This window comes from Cyphomyrmex costatus, unplaced genomic scaffold, assembly GCF_001594065.2.
Source record: "Cyphomyrmex costatus isolate MS0001 unplaced genomic scaffold, Ccosl1.0 scaffold205, whole genome shotgun sequence".
NCBI lineage: Eukaryota > Metazoa > Arthropoda > Insecta > Hymenoptera > Formicidae > Cyphomyrmex > Cyphomyrmex costatus.
Genome location: NW_017276095.1, coordinates 330,488 through 356,970, shown reverse-complemented (window position 1 = coordinate 356,970; position 26,483 = coordinate 330,488). Strand labels below are relative to the sequence as shown.

Here is a 26,483-nt window from a genome sequence, read left to right as displayed (position 1 = left end):
GAAATGGATGGTAGGGGTGATGGTGACATAATCAGGGGACAACAGAATGGGGACGAGACCAAAGTTAAAATTTAAATCTACAAGACTGTTAACAATATTTCTATAGCCATCGAGTAATTCTATACCAGGCGGAACAAGATTTTAGAAACGCTAACAACTCTATAAAGTTATACGTTCGTATTTCGAGCGTTTACGTGCACTTATCAACTCTTTGATGGCCGTATAATCTTCGTAAGACGCGAGTTGTAAAATAGTGTAAATGTTTTGCATGACTACGTGCAAATGCCTTTGTAAATAAATTTACTCTGTAAAAAACCAATACGTACCATTACTTTTAAGCTTCGAGAAATTTAATTCTGTTTAACTAAAGTGCCAAATAGTTTATATAAACGAAGTATGAATAATTAATCTAACTCTATTTTTCACTTACAAGATCTCTATCTTTAGAATCAGAAATTAGTTATTTTTGCAAGAAATAATACTTCTCTTATATCGTTATATTTTGTTAAAACAAACATGTTTTTTGTATTCATTGCAAAATTAAATGGTTGAATGTGAGAGCAAGTTTTTCTATTATATTATTATTAACGACACTATAAAAGCAGGATTGTGCATGCATAATAGTAACACAGTAAAGTGTTACCAATATATTATTGATTATGTGAATTTATATATTTTTATCTTTTGAATTGTTAATCATGTCCAATATATTTTATCAATACGCATTTTATTTTGAAATGTGGATTATAATTTATTTTTTCGTAAAACAACTGCTATTCTCTATTAAACTTGCATAATCGTAGTGTTGTAACTGAAGTTTAAAAGTATCGATATTCAAACTGATTGTTTATTATTTGTGTTATTAGCTCTGCGATCTGTATTATCAATCTTTTGGTTAAACAAAAGAAACACACGGCACGGTATGACGAAAATTAGAAACCGAACCGAGACCCATTCACATTTGTCCGAAAGACATTGATGTTTCTCGTGTGCCTGATCGAAGTGCGTCTCTGACGAACCTACGTATTGCTTTCTTTTTCAGAGTGCAATACTTGTCTGGCCTGTTCGAAGACGTACAAATGGAGGAAGTCGCTACACCGGCACGTACGCGAGAGTCCGGAGTGCTGGCCGATTCTTCTTACTTCCGGCAATGGCGAATTTATCCGGCAGATCCAATACAAGATGTTGCACAACACCAAGATCTGAATATAGCTCGAGTTTGTGACTGTAATTGACTGGATTCGCCTTTTGGAAACGCCGTTGTTATATTTGGAATATTTTTTATAAAAATAAATCTTATTTTATTGTGACACACGAAGGCTCTTGCTGTACTATCTTATTTTTTATCTGCGAAAACATGAAAACTGATCAAATGAATCGTTATTTATTATTGAAACGATATTCTTATTATTATTCCTTTTCCCATAAGTTTTATTAATTTATCATTAGAAAAAATGATTGGCAATAAATATATATTAAGAATTATGTTCTGTATGTATAGAATATATTCTATATATATATATATATAAAAGAAAAGTGCATTTTTAAGAGCGATGTAATTTATATCGTATTTATTATTTAATTTTGACCAACGATTTGAATTAGAAGATACGTCATTTATTAAATTTGATTTCATTGTTTCCATTCATATCATTTTCATTTGCTATACGCACAATAATGCATGAATCTGCAGTAATGATTTATATAAAAGACTTTATTATGTTACTTTCTCTGAGATTATTATACGTGGTTTATACCACGTATTCTTAATCCTGAAATGTTATATATATAGAAATTATACACTTATAGAAATGTATAAATACGGAAATATTATATATATATACAATAATATGTATAATTTTTCCGTATTTATATATTATATTTATATGAAATAACATCTTAATTCATTAATTGTGCACTACCAGGATGATAGATATTACTGTGTATTAATATTTCAGCGTTTTTAATATATTTAATAGTATCAAAATTAAGCAATTATACTCTAATCCTCCTTCATCAAAGTTTTTTTTCAGCAAGATAATAGACAACTGTGAAAATAGAGTAAAGAGATAACGTGGACACTACGAATTTATAATAATTATTCTCCGATAAAACCTTGTTATTAACATGATAGTTTTTCGTAGATTGCTCATTAAAGTTCGACGGTCGAGTCCGAATTTTGATGCTTGACAATCATGACGTAATTTTTCTATCAATAGATTTCTTCTACGACCAATCTTAAATCTTTGATTCAGCAGGGCCTGGTTCAACCATTCAATGGAAACTCAAGCTATCCGAAGTCTATTACGCATTCCTTACGATCGTTCACAGATGATCAGAACAAGCACTAAGATACCATCTGTAATCCTCTGTTTCAGGTCAATCTGCTGGATCTACTACCTTTTTTCTCAAGAAGCCCTTTCCCTGCATGTTCTGCGAACGTAGCTACAAGAATAAGAGTTCGCTAAATCGCCACATTCAGTACGACTGCGGCAAGAAGAGATTGCTGTGTCCAATTTGTCAAACAAGATTGTTAACGAGGAGAAGCCTGCCTAAGCACATGCTCTTCGTACATGGGATTTCAACGAGATAAAAAACAGAGAGAGAAAGAGAGAATTTATATTTTTCTTCTTTTTAATGTTCATTTGTTGAGTATCGACAGGTCGAGTTCAGTTGCATTCACTCGATGAATGCAAAATAAGTTAAATAAATAGATTATATTTTTGTTAATTTTTTTATTTCATCGTCTCGCCTTCACGGGTACTCCAAAAATTTATGTATAATATGCATATACATATGTATAGTTGCCGATGTATACTTTTCTTAATACATGTATACGTGTACAAATATTATATATATTACATTATATTATATAAATCTTTAGGTGTACATCAAAAAATAATCGTTTTTCCTTTCGATTTTAACTTGGTTCAACGCGAGATCGTTCTACGTCGTCGCATCTTGTTTTTGGGTATCTTATTTGGAGGGTTGGAAACTGGTGTCTTCTCACTCGAGGTGGAAAGGCTGGAGCTGAGGAGGGGCTGTGTATAATTCGCGAGAAAAATCTATTATTCGATAAACATCACGTCGTTACTTTCGCTATGAATCGCATGTGAAGATATGTGTTTAAATCGTAAAAGAAATTGTTTATGAACTAAATTTAGTGACTTTGGAGCCTCCTCTTATCCATCATTCCAACCTTGTGCAGTTTATTTCACGCCTCTTCACATAGCCACGTATCCTTGGCGAAGTTTGATCCTGGGTGCACTTATCTTCGGGCTATTGGCTGACATTGTGTGTTGGGTTGGTTACGGGTTTAATCTCACTGATCTCTGTTAATCGCATACAAACACATTTGGAAAAAAAAAAATTTACTTCCCACCTTCTTTTTTCCTTATTTTCCTTTATTTCCCCTTATTCTTTTCGTGCGTTTTTGTCGTCGTCCAATGAAATCGTTATCCACGGCTGTTAAGGTTTTCTAAGTCATGCTCAACTTGTGGCATAGTTATTTTACAAAAAAGATAAATGTTTTAGATAAATAATGATTTGACCGAAGAAAAACAAATAAAATGTGTCTGCAAATGTGAATTAAGTCTATCTTACAGAGAAATCAAATAATAATAATTATTATTATTATTTCTCAGATAATTTATTAATCTTGATAGAGCAGAGTGGAATAACTTGGCCACATCGTCATAAGCATGATTTTGACTTAAGGCGAACGACGATAATAACGACGAATTCGGAATCTCGCTCTGTAATCGTGCGAGACCAAGCAGGCGAGCGAACCAACAAGCTAACTATATTTTTTTCTTAAAATTTAATTTCTTTACCGCCTTCGCGCCCCCGCCGGCGCTGGGTCCCTGTTGCAGGCATGGGCGCGCTATTGTCCCTGCTGCGTTCCGACCATAAGCAGCAACCGCAACAGCCGTCAACGAAGAAGGGATTCCGTGCGTCTGCACCGACGATGCTGACGCGAGCCAACATCGCCATGGCAAACAGACGTGCCAGCAACAGCAACGTTGCCGGTGGCGACAACAGCTACGACGACAGCAGCGGCGGCGACAACAGCGGCGGCCGCGCCGTGTCCACCCGCGAGGTCGTGTTTCCGGATTCGTTCGAAGTGCTGCCGCAACCGCATGACCTCAGCGTTGTCTTCATGGCTGGTGTGCCACACGAACAACAGCGGAAGTTCCGCTGTCGTTTTTGTGGTAAAGGGTACCGTTGGAAGAGCACGATGCGTCGCCACGAGATGGTCGAATGTGGCGGCAAGCCGCCGGCCTTCCAATGCCCAGAGTGTCCGTATAAAGCGCGCCAACGTGGAAATCTGACCGTGCACTTTAAACGGCATCATCAAAAAATGGGCTACGATGAAGGTTCCTCGGCATCTTAAACGTCTTCGTCACAAGGAGTGGGAATACTCCTTGAGTATTAAACAAATGCGAGGTCTAAGATTTTAAGAGGAACTTGAAAGCCCCTCGAATCTGCGGCTTTTCTCTTTGACTCTCTTTAACCCATTTCTGTAATCGGTATTCATGATTTGTTTCTTATTTCAAGGTCGTCTTAAATAATGTCTTAAAATGTTAGTATGCTCTGTGATTGGTTTATAACATCTTAAGACTATACTTAGGACTGCCTAAATATAAAATATTTATTTATTTTCCTCTAATTTTAGGATGTCGTGTTTTCTTTTAAAATCAATTTAAAAGTAAAAAAAATAGCTTAAATTGAGTATCTACCATTAAATTAAATACCATTGCTTAAATTAGTATTAAATTACAATTAACCACACTTAGAATTTATTATAATTATAAGTTCAATTGTACGAATTACTGTTTAAAAATTTAAGTTGCAACAGGGTTGCTACAAAAAATAAATTAAAATTTTTTTTCAGGCTTTTCAGATGAAAATACAAAATTTTTTGTATCGAATATAAAATATGTAAATTTTGAAACTTAAAGGATCATGAAACGTTGATATTAGCAATGGATAAGAACATGACAATAACCTGGAAACTTTGTGGAATCTTATATTTTTCCCCAATTTCCCAATTTTCCATGACCATCAATTTCAATTTTCCTGACTTTTCCTGATTTTTCCGATTTTATTTCTGTGGCAACCCTGTATAAACATTAATCCAATCTTGTACAAATTCATCTAGTTCTTGATTTTTAAATTGCAATACCGTTTATCGTAGAGTTAAACCGATATTCATATTTGATTTTTATTACGATAATATGTTTACCGCATTTGATATATTTCTTTTTTTTTTTTAGAAAAACTCTGGTCAATATTTTCATAAAGTCTGTTCTTATATTTAAAACTATTTTAAATACAGTCTTAAGATATTATAAACCAATCACAGAGCCGTATTAGCACCAAGACATCTTATGTAAAATAAGAACAGACTATGAATTTTCTTTAAAATAAAATAGTTTGATCAATGACTTTTAAATGGTTTTTTTTCTTATTTTATTTTATTATTAAACAATTTGATTATTATCCACACGATACTATTAACTTTTCGTCAATCATGTTTATTTTTGTAACTTCTACCATTAACTTGGGTCTTTCTCTCTCAATTTTAATACAGACTTTTATATATTCCGGATTGTAAAAGTTGGAAAAGATTCTTGTATACTTATGGAAGTTTTAACAATGAGTTTTTATATAATATAAAAGTTAAATTGCATTTTACTTATTTTTTATAGGTATTATTTATCAGAGAGAAAGAAAGAGAAAAGAGAGGATTTACAATCTATTGTCTTTTAAAAACCAACTTTACTGATGAGAACTAATAATGCGCGTATAGAGAGTTAAAGTTAAAAAGCTGCGTATATTAAATCCGATCCAATAGAAATTGTTTACGTCTTCATATTTTACAGAACTTAATAACATATGTTATTAAATATTGACTTATATTATAGATCTGTTAATGTTTAAAGACTACTATTATAAAATGAGAGATTTGAGACATAATATTATATTTTTCAATGTTTACACGAATGTTCGAATCATTTTGAGCTTCGTGAAAACAATTTCAAAAATTTTGCAAAATTTACACATTGGTACATTTTACATTTACAAATAATTCAATTTTTAGTTAATGCAGTTTATTTAACACGAAATGTTGCCGATTTTGAATCTTGATTTTTTTGTAAGATGGACAACCGTACTCAGAAACGCGCGGTAAAATTACCGGCCAAAGCGTTTCAATTTATTTATAAGATATTGGGTTACTTAAGGAATTTAGAAGAGCATTATTGGTTTAATTTTACTTCCTGGGGGTTGGTGATAAATTTTAGTTAATAACTTGTATAACTTTGCTGCTTGGATTTGTAAGCTCACGTGATCACATTTTTACTGTGCACTGCGCAAATAATTCGTCATCTAAAATCTATCACTATGCGAGTTCGACTACGATAACCAGAGTTCCTCAAAATAATAGTGATTTTCGGAAGCAATCTTAGCAAAGAGCACAAGAAAGATAGTAAAAAAATTCTCCAACCATTATATTCCAAAGTAATAGATAAGTGTGTGTTTAAGTTGATATCTGTTAAATTTTTCCTTACTAAATTAATGTTGAGTTTAATCGTACTAAAAATAGCAGATACTGAAAAGATTGGCAAGGCCCCTTACTCAAGGTGTATGTATATAGAAAGTTGATAGCTTTAAATCTTCGCCTTCCTGAATTGATAAGTCTTTTTTCTGCTAAATACTTTTATTTCGTGCAAAAACACGTTGAATAAGCATAATTTTATCGATATTTCAGGTGGTGTAATTAAATTCAATAAATATCCTAAGTATTTATTTCGCTGTGTATATAACTGAAAAGCATGCCAATATGGTTTACGTTTTTCTGAACGGAACTTTTGTTGTGATTCGATGCACGAAGCTTGTGTAATGATTAAAATGTCTTCGAAAGATATAGCACACATTCCATTGCTGTTAGTAGTATTCGCTCTTCGAAGACAGTCACACTTATATGGTAGTCTTAATAATTATAGAAATCAAACAAATACAGTTATTTTTGTATCTATTGATAAGAGAATTTTTTTTATTATTTTTCTCGTATTCCTACCTATAAATGCTTCTCAAAATTACTTTTATTTTGAGGGGGCCCCGGTTATCGTAATCATCCCACTATGCGTTACGTTATCGTCGTAGTTGTTTTACACAAGACTTATAGTGCGAGGAAAAATGATAGTATTAATATTTTTACTTATTTATTAAGATTCACGCAAGAATATATTGTGCGTTCTCTTAACACATTCTTAAAAATGCATTTTTTAAAAAGATTTTTGTTTTCTTAAAAATAGCACAGTTCTTATGTATTTCATTTTTTTAAACATATATTTAAAAAATTATACAGTTTATGTATATATATGTCGCAGCCTTTTTGCGAAATCAGCTTTTCTAGGAAAATAATTATCTAGGAATGTAATTATGTTTAATTTATACTATATACATGTATATTAATATACATGTATATAGATATAAATTAAATATAATTACATTTAATTATAGTAATTACATATATTTAACATAGTATATATGTATATTTTGTATTAGATATCTATATACATATGTTTGTATATGTACACACTTTAAATTTCTTGCAGTGGTTATATTTTCACTCTTTTTCATCTTTGGAGTGAGATTTTACTGTAAAAGTGTATTTCTATTAAATATAATATCTATTTATTCTTAACAAATATATTTACATACACGATCATATTTCTTTATACTAATTTTAAGAAATAAGTAAGAATATTATTATATCATTTTATTCCGCACCGTGACTATGCCACCAAAGAAGTCGCACAACTAAGACATTCTGAGATGTTTCTCAAAAATCACGAGTACATTTCAACATAATAATAATTATGCATAGCTCGAATATTTCGATTATTAAAATTCCTTTTTATATGCACAAGAAAATACAAAAAAAATGTTGTGTAAATTAAATCAGAGAAGTTTTTTCTAAATTTCTACAAAGTTTTTGCATTATGATTTAATCTGGATACATTTCGTACAAAATACGTTGAATACAATGAGATTTGAAAAAATGTAATCCTGAAGAGAAAAATTCACATGTAATTAAATGATCCGATAATATCAATAAAATTTAGATTTTTAAGACTCTTATCCATCAAATATAATGTGTCTCAGTTTTTTGGATACTATATGAAACACACATACGTATATGTATGTACGGACGTCATATTAAATAAATATTACGTCAAATACTGATTAATTCAGTGGCCTTATGCCTATAATGCTTATGTCACTTATGTATGGTGGATTTTATTGAAAGATAAATAAAGAATTTCTGAAGTGCCTTCAACGATAAATGAGGATGCAAATTGAACTTGTGCATTTGTTACTGGTGATGTTTGCGAAACAATCTTCAGAAAAAATGGGTTACCTGAGAGCATTTTAGGCGCTTATGATAGACAATAATTATTTGTTATCCCAAATAATTCGCTCGTGATCGTGAATACGGATGTGAAAATTAAATTTTTCACACAAGTATCTTACATAGCAGAAAGACAATTGTTGACTCGTTGACTATTGTTAACATTTTTAATAGGATTGCATGTTGGTAATAGATTAGAAAGATTCAATATTTTACCAAAACTTTACATAATATAATAATACTTATGTAATGTAAAGAATAATTCAACAGACGTGACAGAAAGATTTACATTACGAATCCGATAAAGTACAAAGTATCCTTCGTATTTCGCAATTGTTTCGTGCGTGTCTTAAGCCGGGTTCAGGCTAAGCAAGCGAGCACAAACAAACGCGAACAAATAATTTGCTTCAACGATGTACAAAACGACGATGTATCTGCGATTGAAGTAATTTTTGCATTTATTTCCGCTTGTTTGCTTGTCTGTCTTATAGACAGCGTAAAGAAGATTAATAACACAATCGATTTTGAAATCGGAGGATATGATCAATACATCGTATAAAGATCGTTTGTACGTTTATGCGATTTATGAACCTTCAAAGAGCTTGATCGCGCGAACAGGTTGATCTTGCGATCCTAAGAATTGTTGTCCGTGTGCCTCTTTTATTTAATTATTTACGTTTAATTATTTTCTTTACACAGCAATGATATTTCACAGGTATTTACATTTTACTTTCACTACTTCTACAGCTTTAATACTTATTTTATATAGTATTTAATTCATACAACTTTTCAGTACGGATCGACGGGATCGACCTGCCCGTCGCGCCGCGCGGGACCATACTCATAGATTTATATAAATGTCTCTTTTCCATTTTTATACACGTTTATACACTTATACATACACATAGATATATATATATATATATATAGAAATATGTATATAGGATGTCTACCAAATTATTGCGATTTCTTTCATCGGCGGGCTCTTTGAAATACTTCCAAGTTAAAGTTTTATCAACATTGAAATGTCTATTAATTTTGTAATGAGTCAATAAAAAAATTTATAATTAGATTCATTTCGTGATCCAGCAGAGATTTGGAAAATGAAGAAATTAAATATTTTCTTTAGATAATTCAAAATAAACTTTACTTATCTATATTATATCAAAACTATGACTGTCACTTTTAAAATGTCACTGTCCAATTTTTATCATTGTTATAGTGTCTTTTTAGAAAAAAATATCAGATCTAGTCTACCTACTAACAGCCAGAGATTTCTTTTCAAAACCTGAGGAAAATTGACGTGCGAAACTTGATAGAAAAATTACAAAGAAGAATTTTTCCAAGCAAGTTTTCGCCACATGAAAATTTTTCTTGGATCGATCAGAGAATCCGCAACTGTCGAGAGAAATGGCAACAGTTTTCGGGTGCACGTAAACAGGTACGATGAGAGAAAGAGAAAATTATTATTATTAAAAGAGAGATGCTAAGAAAGAGAACGAAAGTAATGTCGAGAGTCGACGCGCGTCGAACATGAGACGCACGTCAGTATTTTTGATATCAGTATTTGCGAATACGCTCGCATCTCTACTTCTGTCTGTCTACGAGATGATGCGAGTATATTTGTTGCACATCTCTGCCCATAGCTCTTTAACCATGATCTTCATCATGGGTGCCGATCCGATTCGGCGGAGTTTTGTCCGCTACCACGGAGTCGATCGGCCGCGATCGACCTCGTTATTCCGAGATTCTTGTTACCGAATCCTTACTGCTTAATATTTAAGTACACGTTTTATACATTTTCTCGTCAACTTTTCCGTTTCTCTTTTTAGTCCTTGTTTAGGATTTTTAAGCATATCGAGCAAAAAGGGAACGATTTGTACTAATATTGCAAGCCTTTCCCCTTCATTGCATCGCGTCGGTATATTCAATATTTAATTTCATATTTTTAGTTTTCTCTTCCTTTTTTTTTCTCTTTATGTGGAAGGTGTATCGAGCGGAAGAATGTCTATTATAATAATACCTTTTATATCAATTAATATTATATAACTATTATTATTAATAAAGAAATATTCTTTATTGCGGGTTATTTTTTAAAATCGAGTTATTTATTTTTCATCCAAAAACTCACCTATCATTTTTTATTAGCAATAAAAATGTATTACTTGTTAATAAGTCTTTCCGATTATTGACAATTTTATTATACAGTTAAAAAAAAAAGTCAACTACGTTAGAAACTGATTAAAAGAGCTTTTTAGATCTCAAAGCGTATACAAATTTTATAGAATTTTTAAAAAAATAAAATTAATCTACTGTCAAGAATAAATTTTTCATATAAAGTATCTACTGTTTACAAAAATATCTTGTATACCTTATATATTGCTAAATAAAATGTTTTCATATATCAAAATAATATTTTACCTATGTTATTCAACATTAAAAGATATAAAAAACAAATGAATGTTAAATGAGATATGTTATTTTGTAGCAAAGTGTTAAATACCGAGTAAACTTTGGTCCATGATAATCTCTATGCTTTTTTAATTTATTTATATTTTATGAACTTGTGAACTACAGATGTCTCTGCGTGTAACTTTCTTTCCCGAGTGGCAATCAGCATTCTAGTCGATATCGATCTAACCAGTGAATGTTTGTTTTCAGCAAACTACCAGCAATGCACCAGCGTCCAGATGTTCCCATGTGACACTTGCAACAGACAATACCGGAGAATCATCTCTCTACAGCGGCACAAGAGACTTGAATGCGGCAAGGAGGCCAAATTCGAATGCATGATGTGCCATGCCAAGTTCAAGCACAAGCACAGTCTGCTGAGGCATTACAACGTTCACATATTCGAGGGAATCACTCATGAACAAGGAGAATTTCGCTTGATAGGCAAAACGACAGAAACTCACGAAGAAGCAACAAAGATGAGATAGCAGAAATTTTCGAATCTTTGAACAATTTCAAATTCAAAACACGGCGATATAAAATTAATGCGTTAATTTTATTATATGAATATATAATTTAATATCAAAACGACTCACGTAAAGTCTTTAGCAAAGTTTTTAAATATCTTCACATCTTTTTTGCAAAAAAATAGAAAATTTTGCAATTACATACTATAATTAGACATTATATTTGAATGTATAATTTCAAAAACTTATTGCTTAGAATTCTTGAGTTTTTTGTTCGTACTTATTTACTTACATATTTACTTATTTATATAGATTATTTTATTTTATGTACAGTATTTTCTAAGTTTATTAGATTACAGTTATACAAATAAAAACATAGTAATTATGCAGAATAACGAACCACCCTCCGATGACCTTGATCTTGACATATGTTGTCAAGGTCACGACCCCAAGTGACCATCGAAAGGTTTTAGCCGGCCACCATCCTTCGTTAAAAAGTTATTAACAAAAAAGTTTTGTGTGTTTAAATAAATTTTCTGCTTTAATATACACTTAAATAAATGTTTGAAAAATGTGTGTAGAGACAGTAGGTTCCGCGACATGGAAATTGCGAGCTTCTTCGCAGAGGAAATGGCGGAGTGAGAGTCGCTTCACGTGAATGCAGTAGATTCTGCCCCCCTGCGGGGAGGGGGTGAGAGTCGCGTTGCGTGAAAAGTTGAACGTCTGTAAGCAGGAAGAAGTACAGAATAGTACTTAATATCGTATATGTATAGTAGGAATAGTACATCTTTTTTGAAACTTCTTTTACTAATAACTTTTTAACGAGAGTTGACCGCCAAATGAAACCTGCGGAACGTTACTCAGGATCATGACCTTGACATTTGTCGGAGGTGGTTCGTTATTTTTATAAATATTATTTATAATTATTTAATTTATTAATTTTTATGTTTTTGGTAATTATGCAGAATAACAGATAATAATTTAGAGCTTTTTTGTAGAAATAATAAAATCATGGTGATAAAAAATTATTAGACATAATAAATACCAAATACTAGCATATAAAGTATAAAGTTTGTAAGGATTGAAAAATCAATCAAGGATTCCCGATAATCGAAACAATAAATTAAATACCATGCATACAGGGACGTTCGAAATTGATACATAAATTAACGTAAATAGTGGTAAATCTTAACAATAAGGAAAGCAGTTTCGATGACCTTGACTTTGACATATGTTGTCAAGAGCAGAACTCTGAGTAACCTCCTACAGATTTTAGCCATCGCTCGTCTTTCATTAGAAAGTTATTAAAAAAGAAAGTTTCAAAAAATAACGTTGTATTTTTATTGAAAACTTCCACGAATAACTTTTTTGCTTATCAAATATTGCATCAAACTGTCCAAATTATATGTTAAGTGCAAAAATATCATAAAGATACATAATACAATCAATATATTCTATCACTAATATATTGATAATGAGAAGTAACAACTGTACACTTACTATTTCAAGAACTAAGCCTGCGCGATCAAAATTTGTAAATATAAACGATACCATTAACACGAATGAACAATGTAATCATGTCAAATAGCACATTAGTAAGTCGTCCCTTTGCAGGGGGGGTGAAGGGGGTGAGATTCGTTTCGCATACTATTTCCGTATAGATATATACGATATTAAGTACTATTCCACACCTCTCCCTGTTTAGAAACGTTCAATTTTTCACGCGAAACGACTCTCATCTCCCCATTTCCCCCTGAAAAGGGGCGCACGACTTTTATGATTGTACTGTTGCTTTAAAAACTACAATTCATAGTTTTATAAATAATTTACTAATTTAAAAACAATTCACTGCTTTACAAACAATTCATAAAACAAAAATTCACTGCTTTACAAACAATTCACAAAAACAAAAATTTACTGCTTTAAAAGCATTGAATTGTTATTTGTAAAGCAATGAATTGTTTTTAAAGCAGTGAATTGTTACTGAGGAAATGGTGGAATAAATGTTACCTCACATAGTCCTACTATCCTAATCAATCCATTTTAAACGTCCCATCTACAGTCATGCAACTTTTGACTTACAAAGTAGAGAAATAATTAGCAATTTTGATTGTTAATATAAATTTTTAACGAAGGACGAGCGACGGCTATAACCTGTTGGAGGTTACTCAGGGTCATGACCTCGACAACATATGTCAAGGTCAAGGTGCTTCCGTTATTGTGAAGATTTACCATTTTTTTAAAACGTTTTACTATAGGCCAAGAGATATTTAAAATTACGGACATGGAGTTGTTTTGAGATATAATTGAATTTCAAATATCTTTGTGTTCCTCCTTCTTTTAAGCCAACGTAATATTAGTAAATTTTATAACTCTCACTACATTTTATTGTAACTTTCACTGATATTACGTTGGCTCAAAATTAGAGCCGAAACATTTGTAAGACCTCGAAAATTATGTTGACCGTTTGTGACTAATTTGGTTTTCAACTTATTAATTGTACACCGTTTTCCAATTCCCAAAACACGCCTCTGTATTATATTTAATTTATAATTTCTCAAAATGTTATTAAAAATTGTTGTCTTCACTGTTACAATAATATGGATAGCGATATTGATGAGTGCAAATTAACTATATTTATTGGCGATACTTTGAATGCAATAGAAATTCTATTGTGTCTATCGAATTTTGCGAAACAATTTACTTTATGAAAATATATGCTTGCTGCAAAAACTACGTTAGTTGACACTAATATTAATCCATCTATTTTCTTCCAGATTTCCTCATTGATAAAACTGCAATTTTAGAAGATTTATCAAATTTGAAGTATTGCTTATTTACAACAGCATTGTCTGATATAAAAAACAGTCGCTTAAACTAGGATGTCCATTATAAAATCAATCTCAAATGCGATGTACTTATCAGTTCATGTTGATTCAATGCAGCGTGATAATATAGTTCATAGTTATAATTAGACTTAGTGTAATAAAATATTTTTATGTTCTTTTCTAATTAAAATATTAGATATTTAATTTTAATGCGCTAATTCAAATGCTTCCGTACATATAGAAGTATAAGAAGGAATTTTTGCGAATGTTCAATGTATAATAATCAATATTACAAGTCTTTATTTTCTTACATAATCCTATATCTATTATATATTTCCCTTCGAATTACTGTTATGTGTATCTTTTAAATGATTTTTTTAGAATTAGTGGAATCTGTTAAACAAATTTATTATTAAAGAGTTTGCCTACATTATTTCCTCAATGCATTTTATTTGGTCTTTATTGGACATTGTCAGTAACATTAATATTACAACTTGCATACTTGTATTACATATATATAATGTGTATATATATATATATAAGATTAATTACTACAGTATATGGGTTATCGTACTAACATAATTTTAGAAAATCTAACATTTACGATAATTAAGTTCTTTATTACAAACGTTGAAACTGCTAAAAATTGAATGAAAAATTTAGGAGCGCATAGTTACGATTATTTAATTTCACTCTTTATTGTTATTTTACAACCTTTTTTGTGAAATGCACGTCTAATATCTTTTCTATTTGAAATTGTTCGCAATTTATCAGTAATATCCTTATGCTTCTTTCAGAATATCATTACACAAATTATCCTGCATTATACGCGGCATTGATGGAAGCGAAATCTGCCTGTGAAGATCCTCTTGCAATCGAGGCATATCACTCTGATGAATACAAATATATGCCCAAAAAGAGTTCCAAAAAGTATAATCGGTCCAAAAAGAAATACAAGACACGTCGTAAGAAAACACATGAAAATACTATATAAGAAAAATTATAAAAGTTAAACTTGAAAATGTTATATAAAATTTATAGTAAACAACAAGCGAGAAATAATCCAGAAAATGAAATAAAAAATGTTTAGAGCTGTTAAAATTTTTACAACGAATCTTGTTTACATTTATCTTATGTATTGTACGTCTAGATTTATTATAAGATTATATTCTGTGTAATATTATATTCTAATTTCCAATTTAATAATTTAGCTATAAGTACACAAATATATGTATAGTATAGTGATTATTGATCCACATAGATCAATCTGACTTTCTTAATTTTCTGCATTTTTACGTTAATAATTTGTAATTACATTAATATATGTATTTCATTAATATACAGGGTGATTTGTTTAACCTGAAACTTTCAAATATCTAGAAAAATAAGCACACTAAGAAAAAATGTTAAGAATCAAAATTTCATCATTCCGAGGGTGATATACATTGACATTAAAATCAGCCCCCCCCACCCCGTCCCCTGGGTAGATGAGGGGGGTAAGTCTTTGAAATCTTAAATGGAAACCCCTATTTTTTATTACATATTTGGAATCTTTGGCTAAAAGCACATACGATTTGTCTGAAACATTTTTCTCAATTTATGATAGATGGCGCTGTAATCGACGAAATTCAATTTCTTCGATTTCTCTTACTGAGAAATCCTCTTACCCATGCTTACGATTCTGCAATACATTAACAAAAAAATACCACGTTTTCATTGTTAATACTCGAAATTAATCTTAAAACAAACTTCTTATTATTTTTAATTACTCATTAATTACTTGTCAAGAAACTACTTTCGCGAAAAAAATATATATACATTTAATATAAATTTTATTAAAATTTAATATAATACTAAATAAGATCTTATTAACGATTCCAATAAATATATTTTTATTAAAACCTTATATAGATTTAATTTGAACCATATAATGATCCATATTGTTATATAAGACCATATTTGAACTTATTAATTCAACTTATTTAAAACTTGTTAAGATTTAATTAAATTTTATAAATTAGACTTTTATAAGATTTAATAAGGACTTATTAAACTTAAATAAGTTGTTAATATAAACTATATTAAAAATATATACATGTTCGCATTTATTTATAAAGTTATATAAAGACTTTATAAATTCTTTATATGAATTTGATGAAATCCTTATAAAGAACTTATAAGACTTTTATTCAGAATATATTAACTTTTTTTTCGCGCTTTTAGCGTAACCCAGGAACAACGACGTGGACATAGCAGTTTTCTGTCCCCTTCGGGGTGCTTGATTAACGATGGAATTTCAGAAACGATATTTTTGAAATAAAATACCAATTAAAACAATTTTAAAAAAATAAATATCTGCAATAAATCAGCCTAATTTAAAAAATTAGAAAAAAAATTAATACAAACCTCCGTTCGGGTTATTCGCTGTAGAATTCATTCCTCGTGGCACGCACAGCCGCAACACTGAGCTAATTCATTACGGATATTTCTTTTTTTATTATCTTTTTCGCGGGAGTAGTTTCTTGACAAGTAATTAATGAGTAATTAAAAATAATGAGAAGTTTGTTTTAAAACTAATTTCGAGTATTAACAATGAAAATGTATTTTTTTGTTAATGTATTGCAGAATCGTAAGCATGGGTTCTCAGTAAGAGAAATCGAAGAAATTGAATTTCGTCGATTACAGCGCCATCTATCATAAATCGAGAAAAATGTTTCAGACAAATCGTATGTGCTTTTAGCCAAAGATTCCGAATATGCAATAAAAAATAGGGGTTTCCATTTAAGATTTCGAAGACTTACCCCCCTCACCACCCAGGGGACGGGGTGGGGGGGCTGATTTTAACGTCAATGTATGTCACCCTCGGAATGATGAAATTTTGATTCTTAACATTTTTTCTTAGTATGCTTATTTTTCGAAATATTTCAAAGTTTCAGGTTAAAAAAATCACCCTGTATAATAAGGAAATTATTTTAATATTTTTATAATAATATATGTATATATATAATATTATTCAATATAAATTAACTTTATTATACATTAATTTTAAGAATTGCAATCTTCTATATAAATATTATTAATATATGTTTATTAAGTGTACTTTAATGTATTTATATCATGTAACTAATGTATGCTATTTCTTGTTATAATGTTATGGTTGCATAGTAAAATAAAGAATTCATATAAGCACGAAAATTGTGATTAAAAATAACTCTTTAGAAATGATTCAACCAGCACATTGTTATGAATTATGTATTAACAGTTATATTTTGTTTCTCATATATTTCCGCAGATTGTTATTGGAAACACAACTTGGATCCTTCCCCGTTCCCGAAGTTCGTCTGCGAGTCCTGCGGCAAAATTTATAGGACTTTGGGTTCACTGAAGTATCATCGAGTAATGGAATGCAGAAAGGAACCTAAGTTCGCCTGCACCTTATGCAACTACAGGTCTCGCAGGAAAAGCAATCTGGTTAGACACATGCGAGTGCACTGTCGTCTCATCAAGTGAGGATGCATCCGTAAAATACTTCACGTCGCGCGTTGTATACGTTTCCCCGTGTTTACTCACGGGTTTACTCATTGCATTGTACGATTGAAATAAATATTAAGTCTTGTTTATATAACTCGCTATTTTATTCCCTATTTTTGTCCTAATTTATTTCGTAGAGATATGGATTTTTTTCAGATTTAAACAAAAATTGTGTAAAGTTTTTATAAACAAATCTCGTCACTTATTCACGATTGTAATATTTTATAGAATTTTGTTGTCTGTATTATTCTACTTTATGTTATTTACGCATCAAAATTTTATATTATTTCAGTTATACGCGAAGAATGTCTGAAGGCAAGTAATCTTGGAATAATCTATTTATTTGTAATTTTTTTATTCCCTTTATTCCTAAGGAAATAATCGAACAGTAGTTCATTTATTTTCGGGTTTTTTTTAGGTAAACGGCTTGGCTATGCAACAAGATGATCGTTACTTTCATCAATGTAAATTGTATACTTCAAATACTTCAAGACATCCTGCTTCGCTTTCCAATCATCACCAGATTTGCGACAAAATGAAGAAGTTTCAATACATCTTGCATTATAAAGAACATGGTTTTCGACATGTTGAATTACGAAAGAGAAAATAGGCGGTTCTGTGAACTTTTAAACAAAAGGTCGACGATCCAAAAAATCACTAATTTGTGGGTTTTTGTATAATAAACATTTTTTTTTAACTGACAGTAACTAGGATCAATTTGGGCGAAAAGATAATAAATGTATGGTAGATGCGTTCGAATATTACGCATAATATAATTTGATGTATTTTGACATATGTATTTAATTTACGTATATATTAAACTTTCTATTTATTTGAATTTTCCATTTTTATCAGTAACGCAAATCAATTATATTTGACATTAACATTTATGTAATTTATATAAAATACTTGATTATATTTAATTGAGACTGTTACATTTACTGCGTTTACAGTACGAATTCTTAATATACGTTTTATATATAATTTTTTTATATTATAACAGATACATATTTATTTCATTCACCATGTGATTTAATATCTAATATAAAATTCATCTATTTAAAATATGATAAACCATTGTTAATTAACTTGAAAAAGTGATGTATATTATAAATCTTAGGCTGTACATAAATTTTTCAAATCGTTTGTATGAACTTTAATAAGAAAAAATTAATAAAGAACTATATATTTTTAAAAATTATTTTCTAGAGATACATTGAATATCCGGAAAATATCCGGTATCTATTATTTGATATTTTTTTACTATCTGATTAGATAGTCGGATATCATTAGTATCTAGCAATATATCCAGCTGAAATTTTAGCGTTACAGAATTTTGTTCTTTTTTTTTTTTATGTTGGGGAGATAAATATATTGGGGCAATCAAAAATAAACTGTGCAAGTTCAGTAATGCTATATTTGAGGAGCGCAATATCAACAGCGTCACGTTTGGTCATTCCATCTTCATCATTCTTTAGACCTAAAAGAAGAATAAAGTACAGAATGATGTAATAATGCTAATAGCTCGCTTATCGTTAAAAAGAATAAACATAAAGACTCTATTGTAATGTGGTGTAATTGGGTGTGATTGTGTATTATCCTGAGAAGATATAAATTTAAGACTGATTAAAAATTAAATCATAAAGTACAATAGCATAAGGAAAATTTAACGTATGAAATTTTAAAGTATGTTGTGATGATGAAAAAAATGCTGAATGTTTTTTTTGCAATTCTACATGAAAAAAGAAAATTTTAAGAAGGAGAACGTGTCAATTATTGTCTATTCAATATTTATGGAATCATTTAAAGAGTAAATATTCGTTGATAATAAAAAAGAATATCCTAATCTAAAAAAATTTTAGTTTTAAAATACTTGAGTGCTCCATTGTCTTCTGTTCATTCGGAAAGACTTTTTAACACAGAAAAATCGGTTTAAAAAAATTTAAATAATTTATTAATATGAATATTGTATAAACTTCGCGATTATACTATGTAATATTGAAACTGTATTGTAAATAACCCCGTTCTACAGTTGCCAATTATTATCGCTATTTTTTCTTTGTTTTCTCTTTCTTTTCAACTTTGGTTATTTTGGAGAATTTGTACTGAATATCTGGGAAAATATCCAACCGGATAATTGGTGTCACATTTGTTTGCATATTCGATATTCGATATCCGGTAATTTTACAATCCGATGTTTCTATATTATTTTTCTAAGTATTTCAACTAAACGTAAAACCTCAAAAAATAAAAGCGAATATCAATTATAATAATTATTATGTAAATAGATAAATAACAATTATGAAATATTTTTATTGTAACTATTTAAAAAAATTATATATAATATTTCTGTGAATTTTATTATCAATTCAAAAAATACGTCATAACGAAAGGGTTATTATTCGCTAATTGTAAAAAGAATGTAATAATTTTCGTCTATTTACTATTTTATGTATATAAATAATATATACTTTTTATTCTTTTCTTTGACAAGAATTTTTAATCAATATTCTTGTATTTTCTTGAAATCGATGAAGTATTTACGATTAATTTAAATTATATTTCCTAACCACCGTCCATCCTTTCATTGTGTTCAATTTTATTGAATCCTACCTACAATTTTTTTTAACGAAATTCATAAATTTATATATATTATTACAAAATTATAATTTCTAAGTGTTATAAACAATTTTTCAAAATTGACGCATTATTTACGATTAATTTAAAATCTGAATTTTAAAAAAATTTCGAGTTTGGTTTATACTCAATTAAACTGAAAATGTGCTCACAGATTTTTTGTTAACGATATTTCAGGCCTTATCGAGGACGAGCACGAGTCGCATATTCGACTTAGGCGACACAGAGCCTCATGTAGAATAATGGAACCTATCTAAAGCTATTTTTTTTTCCGTTTGCAGGTATGGCGAAGGAGAACAGGAGTATGTTCAATCTAGAGGAGGCATCTATGGATATGCCAACACAAACTCATGAGAAAATGATAATGCCGTTTGCTGAGCTGAAAATACCAAATGCTCGGAATTACGTCAACAAACCGCTCGGCCAATTCGCCTGCGCTATATGCGGCCGTTCGTACAGGAGGAAGGACTCGTTGCAACGCCACAAGCAGTGGGAGTGTGGCAAAGAGCCACAATTTAAATGCCCATATTGCCCGCAACGTTGCAAACGCAAATCACATTGGCAACGTCACATACGTCGCCAGCATCAGGATAAAGTAGATACGAAGCAGTTCCTAGATACGTATATTTAAACTAAAAACAGAGATTGACTAATCTCGACCAACTCGGAGTGAAGAAACAATCTTCAAATTCTTATTGCGTGATTTCTCTTAATGTAAAATAAGATGAGAATTCAAAGACTGTCTACTGGGTATCCAGCAAAAAAAGATTTGACTAAATCACTTAATGCATGCGTGATATTTTATGTGACTCTTTAATATTAGATATACATTATAGAGATATTTTTGAAATGATAAAAATGTCACAATATATTTTAACAATATAAATTAAAACTAATTCTATATGTAACAGTCTGAAAATCTTTTTGGTGTAGAATCTCTCTTTATTTTAAATTATAAATTTTGTGGAATTTAAGTATTGGACATTATTATTAAATAATTCATCTTCTTCAAAGTATAAGACGTTATAACTGCTCATATTTTTTTACTATTAGTATTATACGCATATTTAATACACCTTTATATATACAGAGAGATCCTATGGGAAATTATCGAAATTAATCAGTTGTTATTTTTAAATGCATTTCTAGGGAATAGAAAAAATATAATATTTTTTAATAGAGGATGTTTGGCAATTTTATTTACATATAAAATAATGAACAAATATTCATGTCATTTAGTAAATGTTTAAAAAAATGTCAAATATTATGAATCTTATATATATATATATATATATATATATAATGATGTATTTAAAAAAATAAAAAAAAGCTATTTTGATAATAAATATTAAATAAAGTTTTAATTACATCTTTACCTTATATGTAAATAAAACTACTAAATGTCTTTTCTATTTTAAAACTTATTTTATTCTTCCTATTCCTTATGTGCGTTTAAAAATGACAATTGAGTAGTATCAGTAACTTACAATGTGGTATACTCTGTATATAGGCTGTGTTAAAATTTAGCACTAGAGCTGAAAATCTATGTAACGTTATATGTACTATAGATTTTTAGTACTGGTGAATTTTGAAATATAACCATAATACATATATATACTATATATTTTTATTTTTTAAGATGAACCACAGATATACAGTATTGACTTTTACATTTTTTCTTATCCTTATATAAACTTGTTAATAAAGACTATGTATATGGTTTATGTATAATATGTGGTATACATATCTTTTTCGATGATATTTGATTTTTTACTTCAATAGCTTACTTTTTAACCACATTATGAAGAATTGATGATAACATAGCTAAAAAGTAAGCTATTGAAATAAAAGAAATACATCTTATAGAAGATGAACAATATATTCATGAATTTTGATCACAACTTCAAAATAACGTTAACCTTCTTTTATAAAAAATGTCGAATGTCGCTAAATTTTTTTATTTTATTAATTCTTAATTATCTTGGAAATTTGTCGTGCTAGAATTTTTTACTTACGTCATCATTTTCAGCGTCCAAAAATCTAGACGCGTAGTCCGCTTTATAATATTTTTTTTTATAAATTGCTTTAATGATTTATTTAATGTATTTAATTAATGTCTGTGTCGTATTTCTTAGTTTGTAAGATTTAATTAAATTCAATAGATTAATAAATTTATCAATTTAGAGCGATTTTTTTGTGTTTTAAGCTTTTGTGTTTCAAACTAAAACAAAGTGCCTTTAATATAAAATAACTAGTTATTAAAATAATAAGTACCAGAAAAAAGATTTCTCTTACATCGACGAGAAAAACGCTGTTTTTTTTTACAAAGGATCAGTAGAAAGAGAAAGAAATAAAAAAGAAAGTTGATTAGATAAAAGATAAGTTAGAGAGGACTAGTTTTAAATTGTTAGTTTATAAGTAATATTTTTTTACGCAACTAATATTTTTTTACATTAATCTAAGGTACGTAATGAGTGAACTTATATTAAGACTGATGGCATTACGCAATAAGCGTAAATCATGCCACTATTATTAACTTGATTGCTGACTGATAATGTAACTTCGAATAAGAAATAATATTATAATGTGTCATGTCTATTTGAAGAAATAAATTTATACTATTATTTATATTATTATATGCTATCCCGTGATCCTCATGTTATCATTAATTAGCGGTTATTTTATTTCCACGAATGATCAGTTTATACAATCGCTAGAAAAATTGTTCTCTACAGTAAATTTCATTATCGACTACTTTGTAATTTTAGCTGTCTTGCAACATTGACAGATGCATTCCGAATGATTCTTGATTATTCAACTTTATCCTTACAGCTTCCAATCATGTACTAGTATGTCATATTTTATAATACTTGTCTTAGGTTAATTAGTGATATATAAAAATCTGTATATTTACAATCGCATTTTTAAAAAAACAATAACTCCTGCAAATATAATTTTTACATAAAAATTTTCTATTACAAGCCAAATAATTGAAATCGATTATCTTACGTCAGCAATTGAATCGAGAACATTGACATTCGCAAGAATAATCACGAATAAATAAGTAATTAGAATTCAAGGAAATTTAATAAAGTATGAAAAAATTAAATAAATTTCTTAATAGTTGTAGCCATACGAGCACTTTTCCTCTGTAAATAATCGATTTTATTACATATCATTGGTTGGTTCAAGTATCGTTGATAGCTACTTATGCAATTGAGTACATCCCCTTGGCATCTTTTATCTCTTTCTTCTGCCTTCTCCACCTGTACGATATCAGGGGAGTAGCATGCGCACTAACCTTTCTCGAATCTTGTATATAGAAATGCCTCTTACGTATCGAACTTTCATCGCTTGCGCATCGAAAGGAATATTCACCGTTCGGCTGGCATTCAAAGTTAGAACGAAAACGTTAACTGTCAGCCCCGAATCTGTGAATGTTATTTTCGTAACATGCAATTACCGCTCCTTTCTCGTATGCGAAGCTCATAACTTAGCTGCTTGGGGCTCGAAAGTAGGGACACAAAAGGACACGCATTTTTTTTTCCTCTATTTCCTTGATGAGTGATCAATGCCAATCGTTGCATCGGTGCACCTGCGATCGAGGATGGGCCGCGAGGCTCACAAGGATCCAGCGATTCCCGAGCGTGGTTTCTCTTCGAAATGGCTTTCTTTTTAGGACACGCCGAGGAGGTGCCCCTCCGCTCCTGACGACAATCTCGATTTTTTTATCTACTTCCCTTTAAATTATTTTTTTAAATATACGTGAATGACAATCCATTCGCGGATCTAAGAGAGAACGAGAGAAAAGGGAAGAGGCAAGCGTAAAGCGTCGAAGAGGCACGTGGAGGTACCGAATCAGCGAGCCATCGACACCCATCTCTAAAGCCAATGTCCCCTAGCCACTAAGCTCTAATTCTTAAGCCGAAAACGGGGAACGACGGTCAGGTACTGTTGGCCGCGTTTTCTACTCGAACGCTTGGCAACGCAATAAAGATTTCGCCTCAATCGACCGTGAGTTCGTACGGGACACATACTAATAAAGCCGGGGGTCTTGTGTTCCAGCCGAAGACTTGAGCATCACCGGTCTCAAATGGGCAGCGGCCTGGCAACGATGGAGCAGCGTACCGTCGATTATGTGGCGATCCGGAGCGGGATTGAGCAAGAATTTAGGCTCCGGCTCGTCTAATCCGGAGGGTTTCAACTGCACGGCCTGCGGCAGAGTCTACAAGCTAAAGAGTAGCCTGAGGAATCATCAAAAATGGGAGTGCGGTAAAGAGCCTCAGTTTCAATGTCCCCATTGCGTCTACAAGGCGAAGCAGAAGATGCATATCGCGCGACATATGGAGCGAATGCACAAAGAGAAGATCTACAAGCAAGAACTCGTATAAGATGAACGAAGGGGGGAAGGTGAACGTCCAGTGCTCGTCGTCGGCATCGTTTACGGGCTCGATCGCGCGTGGGAGAGACTATACGAAAGATGAAAAGAAGAAACGGAAGAAGAGATATGCGAAGAGAAGAGGAGACACGTCTCTCTTACGCACGATCGACGTTCGACATGCACGACTTTTGAAGAGAGCAAAACGAGGAAATTAAGAAGAATGAACTTGGGAAGGATTTGAAGTTAGTGTACAATGGCGTTAAGATGAAAGCGATAATTGATTAAAGCTAACGACGGTGAGCGTCGAGACTTCTGCTTCTCGGGAGAGGGGACCGCCCACCCCCTTATCTCGATCTTGGATTCATATTTTTTTTATCCTTTTTTAAGGTTTATTATCATGTGAATGACATAATTGAACGATTAATTAATTAATTAATTAATTATTTTTACGTAATGAGATATATGCCGCGTGTAAACAAGAGAACGTGTCGATTTCCTGCCCGGGGCGTATTTCGTATGGCCTAGGAACTTTTCATCCTCAAGCCGCCCGTCGAAACAGGATGTTCGTTCTGTTTCGGTTTGTGCCCGCACAGATCGCTCGCTCACATACATCTTTTTAATGTTTAAACCGTGATACGATGTGTGAAATCACGAGGACGGAACACGAACGATCGTTCATCTTTCAGTGCATTCGTTCTCGATGACAGCCGGTAGTGAAGCGATCTCGTGACAAATGCGGGCTCAAGGCGCAATCGTTAGAAAGAACTTTCCTTCGTATTTCTTCTTTTCTTCGGGGGCCCGCTCCGGGTAGGACTTAGACCGTCCGGTAAACCGGAGCTCTTCCATAGCAACCATTCTGGTCACACTGGTTCCATATTTTTAAACGAGCGTAGCCGTGCGCGTGTGGCTCACTGGGGACATAAAAAAATGACAAAAGAAAAAGAGAGAGAGAGAGAGAGAGAGAGAGTAAGGGAAAGAGATGCGAAAGTGGAGAGAAAGCGAATATTCCGAAGAGATCGAAAACGCAGCCACGTCAGCAAACGTCCGTCAATCCGATATACATTACAGTACTCGCGCGATATATCGATAACGTATGACTGCAATTCACGGAGTCACGTCAGTATCAACGACAATAAAGTCGCTCAGAAGACAACTCTGAATTCTTAGAGGTTGATCCTCAAAAGCGAGCCAGAACTTCACCCCTTTCAGGCCAGAGCGTGTGCGTAGCGGCTGTGCCGTAAATTTCATATAGATTATACAATAACTGCGGGTGCAAATGGCATAGAAATAGATGAAAACGAGGGAAAAGTCAAAATTTTAATATCGACTCACATTACCTATCATCTCGGCTTATTTCGCCAGCCATTTTTGATCGGTAAAAATAATTATTATGTCTGTTCTGTTTTTGGAGTGTGAGTTTTTTTTATTTCAATATGACTTTGATTGTGACTATTTTGAAACTCACAAATGGAACAAGTTCTTGTAATGAATTCTTTGAACGATTTCTTTTAATGGAATCATATTTAAGAAGAATCTTGTGAATTTTGAAATTGCTTTTTTAAAAATTTTTTCTTTACTGTTTTTAAATCTATTTATTTGTCGTTACTAGACATACACATTTAACCCAGTGAGAAATTTATTATATAGAGAGAGATTCTTTTTAATATATATATAGAAAATATCTAAAAAGAGATATTAAAATATTTTCTATTTAAAAATTTATAATTATTTATGATTTAAACTTGCAGGCAGGTGTTTCTAAAATTTGA

General features: G+C 31.1%; 4 protein-coding genes across 4 annotated transcripts; all 4 read left to right on the top strand.

The window, feature by feature from the left end:
* The first annotated feature begins 3,874 nt into the window (after nt 1-3,874).
* On the top strand, nt 3,875-4,393 carry LOC108773304 (zinc finger protein 524). The gene has a single exon (XM_018539065.1). The coding sequence runs from the start codon at nt 3,875-3,877 to the stop codon at nt 4,391-4,393; it is 519 nt and encodes a 172-aa protein (XP_018394567.1).
* Nucleotides 4,394-11,109: 6,716 nt separating this feature from the next.
* Nucleotides 11,110-11,397, top strand: LOC108773303 (zinc finger protein 467). Its single transcript, XM_018539064.1, has one exon. The coding sequence runs from the start codon at nt 11,110-11,112 to the stop codon at nt 11,356-11,358; it is 249 nt and encodes an 82-aa protein (XP_018394566.1). The 3' UTR covers nt 11,359-11,397.
* Nucleotides 11,398-20,612: 9,215 nt separating this feature from the next.
* LOC108773302 (longitudinals lacking protein, isoforms A/B/D/L) lies at nt 20,613-20,964 on the top strand. The gene has a single exon (XM_018539063.1). The coding sequence runs from the start codon at nt 20,617-20,619 to the stop codon at nt 20,962-20,964; it is 348 nt and encodes a 115-aa protein (XP_018394565.1). The 5' UTR covers nt 20,613-20,616.
* A 2,976-nt stretch (nt 20,965-23,940) lies between these two features.
* Nucleotides 23,941-24,918, top strand: LOC108773301 (longitudinals lacking protein, isoforms A/B/D/L-like). The gene is made up of 2 exons (XM_018539062.1): nt 23,941-23,983; nt 24,399-24,918. The coding sequence occupies exons 1-2, from the start codon at nt 23,941-23,943 to the stop codon at nt 24,722-24,724; spliced, it is 369 nt and encodes a 122-aa protein (XP_018394564.1). The 3' UTR covers nt 24,725-24,918.
* The last annotated feature ends 1,565 nt before the right edge of the window (nt 24,919-26,483 follow it).